The 17,446-nt window shown below is 45.8% G+C and overlaps 1 protein-coding gene across 1 annotated transcript in view; it reads right to left on the bottom strand.

Moving 5' to 3' along the window:
- LOC147883617 (S-type anion channel SLAH2-like) overlaps positions 1–12,363 on the bottom strand; it is a 36,504-nt gene extending 24,141 nt beyond the window's left edge. Inside the window, exon 1 of the mRNA XM_087399531.1 lies at positions 11,521–12,363. Coding sequence (XP_087255657.1) covers positions 11,521–12,363 — 843 coding nt within the window. The remainder of the gene's footprint in view (positions 1–11,520) is intronic.
- Positions 12,364–17,446: the final 5,083 nt, after the last annotated feature.

Genomic DNA, 17,446 nt, shown 5'->3' with positions numbered 1-17,446 from the left:
CCGCCACAGACACGGGCAGCACCTCCATTAGCCTTTCAGATTGGTGCACTGCCTCTGCATGATCAGCAGCCCAGTCAGTCCTTAGAAGTTCACGAGGACAGCATGCAAGTCATATTTCCAGGAGCCTATTAGAGTCCCATACCACCCGTTGATCAGGAGTTCGTAGTAATAGTGTGGTGGGATGACTGGCCACAACAGTTTGGCTTCTAGTCTTTGCAGCAGTACCGGTTCTCCGAAGTTTTTATTAAACCGCCATCTTATCATAGCATTCCTCATCCTTTTGGAACAGTGCCGGCTCAGTCCCACTGCCCAGTGCTAGACGGTTATTCCCCATTTCTTTAGGAGGGCAGTTGAGTTTCGCGTAGCAGTTTGTGGTCATCATGAACATTTGCTTGGCAGATTCACTCAGTCCTTCAGCAGCTACCATAATTCAGAATTTAAGTAAGAGGAGGCATTGTCACATGCACCCCTACAGTAAGGTGCATTGTGACACATAGTTAGACCGAAGATATTTTTTTGTAAGCCGTGACCCCTAGTCTAGGGACGGGTTAGGCACGAGCTACATGGGTCCATTCCTATTTCCCAGTCTGGGGGTGGCGGAGCAGTTTGGGTTGCTAGGGTAAAGCATTGCGGGGTATCCACCTAGCAACAAGTTCAAAAGAGGGGAATGTTGCATGCACTAGTGCCAGGCACAAGTGGTAGTGACAACTGGTTGTACAATCACCATCTCGCAGCATCCCAACACATCATATTCATAGGTTTTTGGGGCATTCCAAGAGCCCATTGGCAAGATCACTGGTCACCCAAGGTCAGTCCTCATGGCTGACCAAGTTGGGTCAATTGACTCGACAAAGTAGGTCGGTCAACCGGCCAAGCAAGTGTACCACCTGCCAGGTTGGCCTGTTTCCTAGCCCTATATAAGGGGCTATTTGTCCCTCAGTTTGGCATTCAGTCCTGCAGCCTCCAGCCAGCCCTTGTGCTGTGCCTCTGCCTACTCCAGCAATAGTCGTAGAGCCTCTGTATAGCAGCCGTACCAGATGACAGTCGAAGACTAGGGTTCCATGATAGGCACATCCCGGGATGGACAGCATATGGTTAAGGGTGGACAGTCTGTTTCAGCAACATAGCTCATGCTCCCACAGTCACAATTAAGGGGAGTTTCTCAGCTCAATTTTGTATGTCGATTTGGCACTCATGTACAACATTAGCCAAAGCATTTGTGCTAGCATTATAATAAAGTAGTGTACTATAGTTAGGGAGACCTTTGGTATCTCTCATGCTTGTGTTCTCTTGTTGCATTTCATCTATTTCCGCACATTAAGTCCATGCATGCTACTCTTAAAACTGATGTATGGCTGTTTATCGTCTCCATTTTCAGACTGTAATGTAGGTATCTTATAAATAAAGTGACTCTTTGAATGGATGTATTAGCTGGGTTCTTTGATGTCCCATAGACATGGTTCCCATGGACATAACTAGGCTCTCTCTCTCTCTCTCTCTCTCTCTCTCTCTCTCTCACTCAGCTCCCCGCCATCCCACCCCCTCTTGACCCCTCAGCTACTCCCTCTCAACCCCTCAGCTACTCCCTCTACCACTCACCCCCTCTCGACCCCTCAGCTACTCCCTCTACCACTCAGCCACCCCCCCCTTCCCTACTAGCCCCCCGCCTGCTCTCAGCCTCTCAGCCTACCTACAGCCCCCCCGCCACCCCTCAGCCTCTTTTCAGCCCCCTTGAGGGTACCTCCCGTCATGGGGAGGGAGCCCATCATGCTCCCGCTCCCGCTCCTACAATAAGACCTGCACCGAACACGGATCAATCAAAACGGAATGGGAAAAGGTGGCAAGGATACAGATAAAGCTGCCAAGAAAAAACAGACACAGCTGAAACTCGAAGATGTGAACACAAGATACAACCGCAGTGGACTCGGAGTGGACAGCAAAGCAAAGGCGGGGCCCACTTCCGCCTCAGTTTCAGCCATAGCCACAGCCTTAGCTTCAGCTCCAGCTCCAGTCTCAGCTTCGATTTCAGCTACATCAGCTACATCCTCATACTCAGCCTCAGCTTCAGCCTCAGTGTCAGCTCCAGTTCCAGTTCCAGCTCCACTTCTGCCCACAGCGTCTAGTGTTACAGATATTGGCTCTGATATACCCCTACCCATGACATCGATTGCCCCATCCTCCCCTAGGATAGAGGGGTTGTCAGTGACACCATCTCTTCCATCTCTCCCTTCTTTTGCCGTTACAGTTCTATCCCCGATTATGACACCTACTTTGGAGGGGTCGTACACTGTTCTGTAGTACTCGACCTTTCTCTCCCCTCTGCCTCTCAGTCAGCCCACACTCCCTCACCCTGCTGGGATCGCCTCATCATCCCCATACCTTACCCATCTTACCCAGTCATCACCCAGTCTCCAGTCTATTCCTCATACTTTCAGGCCGCAGTCCTATCAGAGCACGGACGAGCTGACCCATCAGAGACTTGGGAGTATTTGATGATGGAGGTCCAGAGCATCCGAGAGCGCGAGAGGGAGCTGTCACGCTTCGCATAGGAGCAGACACGCTTCACCCAGGAGCAGGCACGACTCATACAGGAGCAGTCTCAGGTTATCCGAGTCCAGGCTGATCTTATTCAGGGGCTCAAACAGGAGATCTCACAGCTCCAATAGGAGGTCACTGTTGTACGTACAGTCCCAGGAAGCACCCCAGTCGTGGAGGCACAGATTGCGAGCATGTAATCTGCCATCGAGGAGACGTCCAGATGGGTCGACGTAGCTAAACGGGAACCTGCAAGGGTAACCGTTTTGACTACCATCCTGCAGTAGTAACAAAGAGCTAGCAAGGCTCTGAACATCAGAGTACGTGGGATTCCCCGCATTGAGGCTACCCCGATGGGCTACCCCGATGGCAGATGCGCAGGTCTTCGTGAAGACCACTACCCTAGGGGTGACTGAGCACAGGATTGAGAGAGCATGGCGGGTTGGGAGGGACCCCAACCGAGAGCAGCCTCTTATCATCCGGTTCCATGACGCCAGGCACGACTTTCGGCTTTACGTCATAGGTCAGCCTTACGAGACCAGCCAGCGATCTCCATGGATGAGGACCTAACTCCACTACAGGTTGAGGAGAGGTGTTTTCTATTGCAGCAGCGGGATCAGGCCCGCAAAGAGGGGAAGTGGGCAATAGTACGAGATGGACGACTCCTTACAGGTCCCCATCGGGCACCCACCTCTCCTCCCACATAGGGAGGAGGGACCTATGAGACTCAGACATCTGAGACCCTATCGTGTACCATCTGGAACTGTAATGGTACCTTATGGTCAGAACCATGGAACTTCTCGGAATCCTATACAGGTCACGACATAGTCTTTTATACAGAGACACATCAGAGTCTAGAGCGCCCACTACCATCAGTCAGCGGGTATACATGGGAGTCTGCCTACAGAGATGAGACGAGGGATTAAGGAGGGATTCGAGGATTAGGAGGAGTCGCAGTCCTTTACAGATCCACACTTTTGGGAATCATCTCAGTGGAGCAAAGAGATCCACACACCAGGTTTCTCTGGATTCAGATCCGACGCATGGATAGCCGGGATTTGTTTATCGCAGTTTGCTACTTCCCCCCCGAGACCTCCCGCTTTGCCAGAGATATTCGAGGGGAGGATGAGACATCCCCATTTACTGCTCTTTATCAGTCCATCGTTGACTTCTCCAACCGCGGGAAATCCTCCCAGTTGGGACTTCAACGCGAGAACAGACACTCGTCAGGTACCACTCCTCGACTTCAAGGATGATTCCACTCTACTGCCAGACATTGACCTTGAGGAGGCAGGTATGCTATGAGTTTCGGTTGATAGATGAGAATTGCTCACATCCTATGGGCAGGCCCTATTAGACCTCGGCAGGATGCATGATCTCATTATCTATAATGGTCTTGACAGAGGGCTCGCATTAGGTGGCTTCACTTGCTTTCCACATGGGGGAGGCTTTAGTGTTGTGGACTACATCATGGGATCCCCTGCCTTCACATCTCGCATCACTGACTTTACCGTAGCACCTCTCCCTCTAAGGATTGACCATACCTATCTTTTCTTTAGCATTTCTACCCCCCGCCGCACATCACTTTCTACCCCGTTGAGCTTTTACTCCACTTACCATGATATATGCTTTGATTGTGATCACTCACCTACTTACTCTAGTCGTCTGTACATTCTTCTTGTATATATTGACTTTATACCCTTACTAGAAGACCGTGCTGCCCTAGTCACTCGCTCACTACACGAGGCTGCTCTTCACGCCTTTTCCCACACCACCCGCTCCACTTGTCCACCACCTCTCTTGGGACCGTACCCTGTAATAGCTGGTACGATGATGAGTGTAAGGCTTTACGCTGTTAGCTCAGATTCGAAACAAAAAATAATCTTCTGAGTGAATCAGCGACGCTATGCGAGTACCGTCGTCTAGTACGCAAGAAGAAACTTGACTTCGTGCGTTGGAACGAGGAGGAGCTACTGCACATTTTGTTCAGTAACAATTCTAAGGACTTATGGCGGAGATTTCTAGAGGGACGGCGGTCCCCCCCACCACTCACTGATACTCAGGTGTGGTCTGATTATGCACGAATGCTCTATGATATCCTAAATCAGCCAGCCCCTAACCTATCACATATGCCACGTCCCACATCCTGCACCCTCTTCACTGGGGGGGGTAAAGGAAGTCGTAATGAAACTTCATAATGGCCGAGCGAAGGATCATGAGGGACTATGCACTGAGTTCATTTCATATGGGATTAACCTCCTAGTCCCGATCTTAGCCAAGCTATTTAATGAAGCCGTTTGCTTGGGGTTTCCACGCGACTGGACCATCAACACTATCTCACCCATCCACAAGGCAGGGGGATCCCATGAACCCGGAGAACTACAGGACCATCATGATTGGACATGTCATGTCCAAGATTTATGTATCAGTACTTGATTCTGAGGTCAACAGATTTGCGGAGTGTCAACGACTCAGAGCAGCGGGACATGCCAATTTCAGGCGGGATCATGGGAACCGCCCCCATGGATCACATTCTCGTGCTTAGATGTATCATCGAGGAGACGAGGGCACGGAAGCAGAGGGTTTACTGTTGCTTTGTGGACTTCCGTAAGCATTTGACACTGTTCTGAGAGCCCGTCTCTTACGACACCTACAGGATCTGGGTTACGACCAAGAGATCATTTGGGCTGTCATGGCACCTTATGAGCGAGTTTCAGGCAGAGTATGGATAGGATCTGGATGGACAGACGATATCATGAGCACTATCGGGGTCAAACAAGGGTGCCCATTGCCACCTACTTTGTTTGGCCTCTATATCGATGAGCTCGAGACAGTGATGCAGGCACAGGGTGGGGTAGGTTGCTCTCTCGCAGGCATGTTGATCCGGATATTACTTTATGCAGATGATGTTGCTCTCTTGTTGTCCTCAGCAGAGGGGCTCCAGAGACACCTTGACGCACTACAGTCCTTTTGTGAGTCTCATGATTTGAAGGTCAACTTAGGTAAAACCAAGGTTATGATCTTCAATACATCCGGAGTCGTCATGTGTAATGAGCATTTCACTTTTGAGGGATCTTCTGTTGAGGTAGTTTCATCATACACTTATCTGGGGGTTGTCTTTTTTGGACCCACCTTCACCATGAGACCCGTGATGTAGGCGCGCTTGAGCAAAGGATACGCTTCATTGGCTAGACTTGAGAGACAATGCTTTCGCTCTCATTTTCACGATCCACGGACCAAAGGGTTGCTTTTTGACTCATTGGTCCGCCCTGCAGGGATGTATGGCAATCCATGTTGGAGACCAGATTTGTCGGATACAGAGTGGGCCAAGGTGGAGCGGCTATAGGTTTTCATGTTATCATGGATGATCTGTGGTAAGCCATCCGTCCCTCACCAGATCATTCGGGCGGAGTTTGGGTCACCCCCATTACAACTAGATGCTGCATTTCAGGTCATTACATATCTGTATCGAGTCAAGGAGTATGGGGATTACACATCCGGGCGTAGCAGGATACCATGGCTAGCACTGTCCTCTTCTATGGCACTTGCAGCAGGGGGAGATCAGAGGTGTTGGTATGCACGCACAGAGAGATGGTTTGCAGGATTAGGGCTCCACATGGACAGACTACCCCCTTTCCAATACAACATGGATGCTCCTTTCTCTCCCCTCCTATCACACGAGGTGAACCAGGTTATCTGTGAGGATCTACTACAGGTACACACATTCTGGACGTGGTTGAGCCCGAGTGATCTTCTAGTGAAGCTGAGCTTCTACAGAGATCACTTCTTACATATCACAGTGGAGGGTTTCATTGATCCACCAGGATACACGCAGGTTCACCTATCCCACTCGTTGAAGATCTCGGCAATTCCAGGTCTCTTCACACAGATTTCGTATCGAGAGCGGCCGAGCAGAGTGGTTACCCAGGGAGAGGCACATATGCACACGGTGTGACATGCAGGAGGTTGAGACAGAGGGGCATTTCATCTTCAGATGTCTTGTTTACTATGAGATTCGAGGGCGTTTCTACTGCCTCTTTAGAGACAGTTATGGGATGTTGGCCCATGTCCTCTCCTACCCAGACCAGCGATGTTTGGTTGGTTTCATTCATGAGATGCTCAGACATCGAGATAGGATACTCTGAGTACGGAGATAGGAGTAGACTTCTCCCTTGAGTGATACCTCTCAGAGCTCTATCACGGAGTTCTTTCAGCCAGATCACATAGACCCCCATGAGGCGAGACCTCGACATGACTGCGACCCGGAGCCTGGGACCCGACAGCTCAGACAGAGGATTGACTCACAGATCACACTTGGAGACATCCCCTCGTTTAGGGTCGGAGCCCGACCGACGGGGGTCACAGTGGCCTTGGTTAGACGCAGAGCTACGACTAGGAGACATACCAGGACTGCACCCTTGAGGGGGCGACATCGCTCTATTGTTGACCTCATGCTTCCGCTTCCACAGCCTCATCCATCTTGATGTTCTGTTGCTGATGATGATGATGGTGATGCTGACAATGATGCTTAGATTGATATATATATATATAGTCGGGATATGACTATGCTGTACTTACGACTTAGTACTGCCATTTTGCATTTTATTGCATTCTGCATTGGTGTGGATGCTCGTTTAGTAGCTCCACTACCACAGCTCATTGTATTCAGGTTTTTTCGCAGTCTCATAGACCCATCGGTCTTCCGAAGACTTTAATAACTTTCTTTCTTTCTTTCTTTCTCTTGCTCTCTTCTGAAACCATTGATTCAAATTAATTAGTGCAATTTACAATCTTCTCCACCAAGTGTGGCAGCTAGAAGCAGCGGGAAAACACTTGTAAAAGATACATGGAAATGTCACCTATATGATAACCATCATCTAGGGACGTATGCAAAGAATGCCTGAAGAATGCATGGGTATCCAAAGGAGCATGAGAGGACATGCGATAGTTTCTATCATGCCAGATGGTCTAGTATGCAGTAAACCTAACCCATGAAAACAGAGGGCTATAGCCTGCTAGAGAGGAGTGAAACCTCCCGAATATCCAGAAGTGCTTGGAAAACCTATGCGAAGGGAAGCGAATCGGAAGGCCAGCCAATAGGGTCGCAAGGTTCTCTCTCTCTCCCTCTCTCTCTCTCTCTCACTTACACACACACACACACACCTGCACGCACGCATGCACGTGTTTATGAGCTTGCCTTTGTGAGAAGATCAAATGTCAACTTATGGCACACAAAGGTCTGACACAACCTTTCTTCAAGGACATGGGGGTAAAACGAGGCTAATGATTGTCACCCACTTTGTTTGAGCTCTGCTTAGATGAGCCGGAAATGATGCTTATGAATTTCTCACAAGAAGGCGGCATTGGCGGATTGCATCTTAGGCAATACACTCTCCTGTTGCTTAAGTATGTGAATGATATAGTGCTCTTTGCGTATAACCAAGATGGCCTTCAGAAGTTGATGCATATTCAAGATCAGTTTTGTGATAGTAGTGGGCTATCTGTTAATGTGGCGAAGACAAAGACTATGGTAGCTAAAATGAGTCAGTGTAAGGAGCTGCCACATATCACATGCTTGGACAAATCATTGACGTAGTTTTCAACAAATTACTAATGGCACAAATGATTGAACCAAGGATTCATGCTGGCTGGACCAACTACTATGCTTTTGAGAACAAATGAAATCAGGGGGGCATCTGCTGATGGCACCTTAGATCTTATCTATTCAGCACATTGGCCATGCCGGCCTTACTTTATGGAGTGGAGGTATGGGCAGGGAGCATCTCCAAGAGCACTTGGAAGGACATTGAGAAAATTCAGAAAGCTTTCGTGAGGACACATGGAAATCGAAACCACAACTCCTTAGTCATCCTTCTGTTTGAAACTGGGTGTTGTTTAAAAAAACCTAGACCCTCGGCTAGTTTCTCCACATAGTGGAAATATAAATTAATAAGGTGTATGCAATGTGCTTTAATTCAAACTTCAAACCTTCTTTGTCCACAAGAGAGAACCCACAAGAACTAAATTCAAGAGAGAACCCACAAGAACTAATAGGGGTATACCTGTGGGTACTTGGCTTCAGCAGATGGCTAGACCCTCCTTGTGTATGCGTTGTCAGCTTGCAGAGGAATCTAGTAAGCATTGTTTATGGAGCTGCCCCAGCTCTAGAGTGGTATGGACAGGTATTTTCAGGTTGTTCTCATATGTTACATCCGAGTCCTTTCTGATGACATGGGGTGCTGTCCTTTGGGGGAGAGGATCTGGAGCCTTTGCTCTCTTTGAGTCAGAGCCAGGAGACCACGGTTTCTTCATGCAGCGTCGCCAGAGACAGGGTCCCACAGATGTCAGCATCATGGAGCCGTAGGATTTACTTTTGGTACCTGTACCTGCTCAGGATTTCATGCCTACTTCACCTGCAGGGTCAGCCTGGGAGGTGATTTCCAGCATTACTCTATGGCGGATATGGTGTTCACGATGTTCTTTTGTCCTTGGGGGCCATTTATGCACGGAGGCTGACACTCTCGCTTCCATTTGGGCGGAGATTATCTTCGCTCTCAGGAGTCAGTGGGAGCGGTGTACAGGCACCTCTTTAGCAGCTCGTGGGAGACTTCTATCCTTCATGAGGACATGGGACTGCTCATTATTTTTTCATCAGACCCCTTTTGGGATGTCGTGGCATTTTAGACCACCACCATGGCTTTTTTGCGACATTGTTGAGGCTAGGGATAGAGTACGTTCTCTCCCACCTGTTGTATGATTCGTTTTGAATGGAATATATCACTTTTCTCTTTAAAATTCAAGAGATAGACACAATCCAAAAATATTTCAGAGTATATTGCACAAAATCTGAGCTAAACACTCCTTACAGAAAGCTTCACGAGAGATCCCAAAACATGCAGCAATCTGCAGTCGTGGGTGCTCTATGGCGAGCACAAGTACTGCTCCTGCTTCTGTCCTTGCACTCCTCAGGTTGTGTGCTCCATAGTGAGCTTCAGTGACCCTCTATTGTGCGAGTCCTTAGACATCACCCTCCTGCACACGTGTTCTCCTACTGGCTGTAGCTATGCACCAAGTGATGCTCCTCAGTGAGTAAAGGATGCCTCCAAACTGAACTACGTATTGTGCCCACAAATGGGCATATATATAGGGTTTTAGGCCCTATAGACTAGGCCGACCCAGTCAGTAAAAACAGTTGACCAGCCACTGGGACGGCCCTTATCTGACCAGGTCATTCTGCTGACCTGACAGCCCTCAAGACTGTCCAGACTGCCGACCTGCTGGCAGTCCTCCCTGGCCCATGTATATGCCATGTATTGCGCAGCCTGCTGGTTCCTGCTCCAGCCCTTCTGCAGCCTCCAGGCAACTTCCTACACCTGCTGCCATCCCTGCTGTACGCGACCTGCACATCTGCCAACCTGTTTAGTGTCTTCCAGACCCTGCAGAAGTCTATAACGGCTACTGTATTTGCTGTACCAGCCCCTACATTGTGCAGCCTGCTGGCCTCTGTAGAAGCTGCGGTACCATCCATATCTGTTCTTGTACAGTCCACATGCTGCTCACAGGTTTGCCCTAATCCAAAGCTCCTGCCCAGCTCTACAGTGAACTACATAGCAGTCCACAGTGCTGCCCATGTGGCTGTCCTGTGGAGGTTTCCCTCCACTGGATGCGCTCATGTGGCATCCAAACACAGCAGACTCTCATACTCCCCATTCCTACATTTCTCTTCATATGGGGGCTTATAGGTGCCAGGACAATGGACCGTATTTTCCAACAGCCATTAGAGTTCTCTGCCTTGAAAAGAGTATACTGATATGTCACAAAGGTGAAGGAGATGCACGATGACAGACTAGTTAAATGAGCATGGAAGACTGGATCTAAATTACAGAAGATGGTTGAAAACAAGGTCCTTATGACGGGATGGGTCCATGACATACAAGCATCGTTCTGAAGATGGCAGGTTGAGTGGATGTTGGGCTTTCCTCATGAAGTAATGAAGCTGAAAATTACTTGTCACCATTTGCGGGATACTTTACACAGGCAATGGAAAGAGGTCCCCAAATGGTCCAAATTTGAGTAGTATTGTGCACACATCAATCCCTGGTATTGGGAGACTTACATTGAGGAGCAAGTGCAGATGCACTTATAGACACCGACCTCACCTCAGGCTTGACATGCCATAACTTTGATCCGTATTAGGTCCCATCACCTTGGAGTGGAGGCTGGAACTTGGGGGGAGCAGCCACCCGATGCCAGCCGTTGCACCTCTGAGATCGTAATGAGGAAAAGGAGGAGCACACACTTTCCTCTTATTCTGCACATGCACCTGTCTGAGAGAAGTATGAATGCATCTTGCATTGATCGCCAATGCCAGCCTTTGCGCCTCTGTGATCACAATGAGGTAAAGACAGAGGAGCACACACTCCTCTCTTGTTCTGCACATGCACATGTCAGACAGTAGTATGAACACATCTTGCATTGATCGCATCATCTGTCAAACATGCTCCAGAACCCACAACAATCGATAGCTTCTTAGCCCGAGTTCAGGCTACGTCAAGAGCTTTGGTCTCCGATCTATCTGACTACAATTCTATCTACATTGTAGGTGTCCTCTCCACTTTCTTACGGTGCTTCTAGCTTGTGACAAACAAATTTCTAGCAAATTTGAATTGGGAGATACACTTGTTTCTGTAAGATGAGGCCCAAAAACCATGTACGGCTAGAAACATTGGTGATCTAAATTGAGATAGTACAAATAGCTTTTCATTGTAAAACAATCAGCCGGTCGTAACTTAGCTTATCTAGAACATGGCTTTGTATTGCTCGTTCTTTATGATGGGAAGCGTCATTTCCTAAGCAATACACACACCATAGACACCGTGCCCTTCTTATTGAGAGCATTAGCAATCATCTTACTCATCTTCAGATGAAGTTAAGCTTCGATTTTCTTTAGCAATCTGTAGTCTGAAGATTATCCAATCCACTAACCTTCAAGGTCTTCAATTCTGGACCCCTCAAGGCATCATAGTAGCGTTCAATGGATGGGATACTTTGTACATCTTCTGCTTGCTGAATTCTGAAGTCTGGGTTTGAGTTCTGTTTTTCAAATTTTCTTGACCTTGTCTTGAAGAACTGATAGTTTCCTTCCCTCACGTCATGTATTGTATCTGACATTGACCCAGGCCCCAGCGTAGATCGTCCATGATATTCGTCATTACTGTCATATTGATTTTTCCGAGTGAAAGGTGCCAAAGAAAAAAGCCGATGCTTTCGGGGTCGTCTAGCACTAATAGTGGCAGGAGTTTGAGGGATATCAAGAGGTTGAATCTCAAGCAAATGAATATGTCTTTCTTTGCTAAAAGAGACTTGATTTAGATGACCACCTTTCAAACTCTTTTCCTGAGGGACGAACCCTTTTATTTTATTAGATCTGTGAGCTGCATATATGTTCCTGCTCCCAAACGAGTTTGCAGCTCTTGCCAAAATTGCCACTTTCTCTGGAGGATTGAGGTGGGTAGGTAGGATTATCTCAGAAGTGAACTCCTCCTCGTCAAGTTTAGATCTGGTTGGGAGATCGTTGCGGTTATCACTGCCTGGGCTCAGAGAGAATTGCTTTGTAAAACTATCCTGACAATTATATTCTTCCGCTGCGAACTGCAAAGCTGTATCAGAAGATGTGTTGCTATCTTGCCTTTTGAAGGTGAACTTTCCCAAGCATGGAGTAAATGACTCACCTGGAGTCTCGAATGTTTCCACAGTGTCAATCATCAGTCTTCCAAATTTGTTATCAACTCCATCAAGTGCTGGGTCTGACAAAATGGATTTGTCCATCTTTATTTTGCTTTTCTCAGCTATCCTTCTGTTTTATAGATCCAAATTTTTTGTAACACAGAAGTTGGTGTAATCGATAGAGCTGATACTGCAAACAGTGCTTGCATTCTCAGGTGGTTGTAAACCAGGCTTTTTCCGTATCATTTGTTGAAAGAGACTTCTGTAGAGATGAAAATTCAAGCCCGAGCTGGAAAGTTCCCAGACTGGTAGATACATTTGATGAGAGAATTGAGGTGATTGTCATTCTCAAGGGTCAACAGACCTCGACAATAAAGTAGCCATCTTCGAAGTAAGGTCAATCTTGTAGCGAACCTAAAATCGCACCAGCAGAATCGCTGAAGTTTGAGCCTCTCGAGGGCTCAATGTTGTGCAAAGATATGTCGAACAGAGGCAAAACAGGACAAAGCACGAACATCTAAATGGAGGGCCAAATCGATAACACGTGGAGCTGGCATTGCGTTGGAGATGTGCAACTTGGAGCGTGAAAATCAAAGGTATTCAAGGCTTGGGTATGGTAACGATGGTGGGAAGGTGGCACTTTGGTAGGACAACGAAGGTGGTAGAAACAATTGTCGGGAGAGCAAGATGTACAGGAGAGCTGGCCAATATTCCAACAGGAAATGACGGAAACGAATGCATGCGGGGAATCCAATGAGTGAAAATCGAGGTGAGAATTATTTGGGCGTACTAAATGGTACGTGAATCGTGATGACACATCAACTTAGGCGGCTGCTTTTTGTAAATTATGCTTATTGTAAATTATTGTTTTGTTTAACTTTCGAGTGGCTCGCTTTCCACCACTTGGCAAAACACGACCCTATTTGATTTGCAACTTTTGTTCCTTTGCTCTTGCCCTTTCTAAAGTACCATTTCCAAATCATTAAATGAGGGGCTTACATCTTGCAGGCTTTTGCGGAGCTCCATATGTTTTTGTTCCTTTTAAAAGATAATTTATGTTTAGAACATAGGCGATAGTGGCATCTCACTAATTAAATAAAGGCAATAATGGCATCTAGCTTAAGGCCTGTTCAAGACAGCATTGCATGAATGGAATTTTTGTTATGCTCAGCTTGAACCCATGCAAACAATCCACTGCGCTTCTCGTTGGAAGCGCTCAATCTCGAAAACCATCGCGCATGCTACTCAAGTACTCTAGAAAAGTACTTTCATATTTGCCTTCTAGAGCTATTCGAACAACTTCTTGCATGATCTCGCCCCTTGGTGCTGCAATGATTGTTAGATGTCCATCTTTGCTCATAGTAGATAACTCATGATCATGTTCCATGTTGCCAAATCCTTTGACTAGATGTTCATCTTGTTTCAAGGTGTTTTATGGAAACAAACAATAGAAATGATAAAGAATGTACGACTTCTTACATTGCACGTGTGTTTTGTGTGTGTGCACGCGCGTGCGTGCGCACATGCATGTTCGTGTGTGGCTTTTTCCTCAATATACTAGGTAAGAATGTGAAGTAGACCAATCATTCCTTCTCACCATGAAATAGCTTGGTAAGATTGACATTTTAATTATAAAGTGCTTTCTTATATTTGTAGATCATATGCACCTTTCCTTCAATCTTAAACCTAATGGATGTTACATTTATGTCTGGATGTTACATTTATGTCTCTTCTTGAAGGTCTACATTGATAAAAGGTGACTTCACAACTATTGGATTAACATATAAGTTTAAAGTACATGCAATTGAAAATAGCAATGTAATTGTCTACATTCTGATTACCGGTATCGTATTTTTTTGGAAATGTAGTTCTTGTCCAAACTAACCTTTTGTAAGCAACCTTGCTTTGCATCTTTCAATGGTGCCATCTACCTCAAAGTTCGAGTTTGACCTTGTAAAGTCATTTTTCACCGACATTAATTTTCACTAAATTCATTGATTCTAAGCTAGACTTCCTCACTTTCTCACATCTAAACTTTTATTTTCATGCTTATTGTCTCATTTCTTAGTGCTTGTGCTTATTTGTAACTTGTGTTTGGGTTCACCTGCTTGCTCCCACATCTAAAATTTTGTTTGCTTGTAGGATGTGTTTTAGTTTGTGGGTGGCTTAAGAACTTCAATTCCCTTAGGGTTCCATTTGTTTCCTCCTCTTCTTGGAGATGTTAGATCTATTGTGGGAGACCTAGTGGTATCCATCGTTTCCAAGTACCTTAAGGAGAGTGAGAGAGCTCAGTAGCTTGCCTTTGCACTTGAGAGATTAATGAATGAGTGTTAGGAACGTTAGGATGGAGAAGCTTGTGAGTTTTTCTATTGGTAGATGTGGTTCCTAAAGACAACCAGTCTCGTGATTTGTTGAGATGTATTCAACTGGGAGTGTTAGCTAGGAACGTAGTATTGATAGGTGTTTTTAGGAGAGAAACACACTTGGGAAATGCCTCTAAAGAGATTGTCACTATAGGAAGATAGAACAGACTGACTATTAGGGTGACAACCTAGGAAAAGAACCCATGAGACAAGTGTTCACTTTTAAAGGAGACTGTATTAGCATAGGCTTACACCAATCCTTTAAAGGTAAAATTTAGAAAATAAGATGCTCATTTGGGATTGGGGAAAAACTAGGCAAACATGGCATTCAAGTGTTTTTGGAAGATTGATTCAAATGTTTTTGGAAGATTGATTTACATGAATATTGTGATTTAGTAATGTTATATTAAAGAAAATGACATTTTATGAAGTTATGGCTAATTTTCTCCATCAAATCCGAGGTAAAAGGGGGGTTTGAAAAAAAAATGTTTGTTGCAACGTCTCAGTTAATTAGGCCCTAGTTTGGGTTAACGTTTTTGTCATGTGTTCCCATTCTTTGTTTGCTATTCTTCACAAAAGGTTGTCTACCCTCATAATACTCTCATAACCATAATTAAAAGCTTTAAATGTGAAATCTAGTGTGAATTTATCCAAAAAAGTCTATAAGTAGGCATTTTTAAAATCACCCCTGAAAAGCACCGAGTACGGGATGTCTAGGTGGTGATTGCCTTGAGAACAATGTTGTAAGTTTCCAGTTTTAGAAAATTGATATTCCCTTCATGGTAAAATCTACTCTTTCCAGATGTAATATTTATAGCTACAACTTTTTATTTTCTATGTCTCATTGAGAGTGGCCACTAAACAAAATCTTATATAATATATATGAGCAAACATGCATTTAACATACCCTTTTCAAAATCCACATCCTTATACGTAAGTTTTATTTTCCATAAAAGTGCCCTAGCAACAGTCCCACTAATAGCCACGATAAAAAAGGTGAGCTAGGGCTTGATCAAAGGGCTACATCTACCTAATGGCAGTCAACTAACTATTCAGATGTTTGTTGATGATATGCTCACGATATTAGCAGTGGACCAAGAAAGTGTCTCCAATCTCTTCAAGGCAATTCAAGTGTTTTGCCAGGCATTAGGCTCGGTCTGCAGTTTGTCAAAGACCTTTGCACTCAGTTTAATGCAAGGGAGCATGCCCCCATGGTTGAAGGACTTGGGGGTCCATTGGCTGGAGAAAGGTGAGATTGTGAGATACCTTGGCGCCCCTATTGGAATAGGTATTTCCATGCGACAAAGATTTGATTGGATGAAGAACAAACTGAAATAGAAATTGTTAGATTGGAATAGCCTCCCACTCGATTGGAATGCAAGATTCTTGGTCTTACAACACATCCTCTCGGCATCAACAACGTACCTAGCCTCAGTGTGGCACTTCAAAAAGTCCCATTGGTTGGAGATAGAAAAGCTATTCAGAGCCTTCCTGTGGGCTGAGGAGAGTGGGAAGAAACGCATCCACTACATCTCATGGGAGATAATTAAGACCCCGAAGGCCCAGGGCCGCTTGGGACTAGTCGATGCAAAGACCAAGAACAAGGCCCTACTTTGCAAATGGATGCTAGCCATACTCAAGATTAACACTCCATGGATGCAGATACTGAAATGGGCAGGGCAAAGGGACACAAGGTGGGAAACTGGCTTGATACCTCTTGGTACCACAAAATCTTCTCTGAATTCCCGGTGAAAGTTAAGGGATTGGATTTGATGGAAGGCCTGGTCCGTGCTTGGAAGGAAGTTGCGAAACACTTGCAGTGGTCTGATGACACACTTCAAGGTCATGCACAAATGGCAGGCGGTGCTGTTGGGTGACACAGAAGGCCTACCCTCCACGTTGGCAGCATGCTGGCCCTTTATCAGAGCGATTGTGTGCCTAGCTACTTGGGGATGAAGAAACCAATTGGCCTTCGGAAAGGGAGGCATCCAGGTTGGAACCGCCTCAATCTTGGTCGCAGACGTGGCTGTACAACTCCATGACATGGCGTCGGCCGTCCTACCCTCAGATGACCTAGTGGCTACCTATCTGCGGATTGTTTCTTGGTGGCTCAAAGAGGCTGTAATTGCAAATCTGCGTTGGCCCAGGGCAGTTAGCCCCTAGTGTAGGCCTTTTTTTGTATAGCTAAGGTCCTTTTTTTTTCGATGCAGGACCCCCCTCTAATAAACCCGGCATTTTATTTATTAAAAAAAAAAACACCAAGATGTGACTTGCCTTACATCTAGGCCAATTGATGGCATTGGCCTTTTCACAGGCCTAGTAATACTTGATCCACTAAGCAAATGGATAATGGGATCATTTTCATATGGAATGACATTGAAAGTTTGGCATCATCCATGTTTAATCCTGTACTAAATATATTTTTCTCATAGTGGTAGGATAACGTAGATTGAGCACGTGCCATGGTTAAGGAAAATTTCGAATAAAATTTCTTGTGAAAGAATAAAAATTTCTACAAATCTTCAAAAGGGCACTTTTATATATTGCTAAAGTACCAACCTAATGTTAAAGAGAAACATCAATTAAGAAGGTCCTCCATATGTGCATTGAAGAAAACCAAGAGCAGGGTAAAAAATAAGAGGGAAACATAGTTATGAAAGTGTAGGTCATTGGGTTGAATCTTTTAGGAACATAGCTATTGAAGTGTATGTCATTCGGCAAAACTCTTTGCGATATAATTACAAGTATTAGCCCATACTACCATTTCAAGGCTTTAATGGGTTTAAGTATACTTAATCTTCATATTCAGGTTTTTGATAAGA

This window comes from Dipteris shenzhenensis, chromosome 28 (assembly GCF_047967505.1).
Source record: "Dipteris shenzhenensis isolate YYH24624 ecotype China chromosome 28, Dip_SZ_1.0, whole genome shotgun sequence".
NCBI classification, from domain to species: domain Eukaryota; kingdom Viridiplantae; phylum Streptophyta; class Polypodiopsida; order Gleicheniales; family Dipteridaceae; genus Dipteris; species Dipteris shenzhenensis.
Note: the sequence above shows the minus strand (reverse complement) of the source record. Positions and strands in the feature narration are given on the sequence as shown.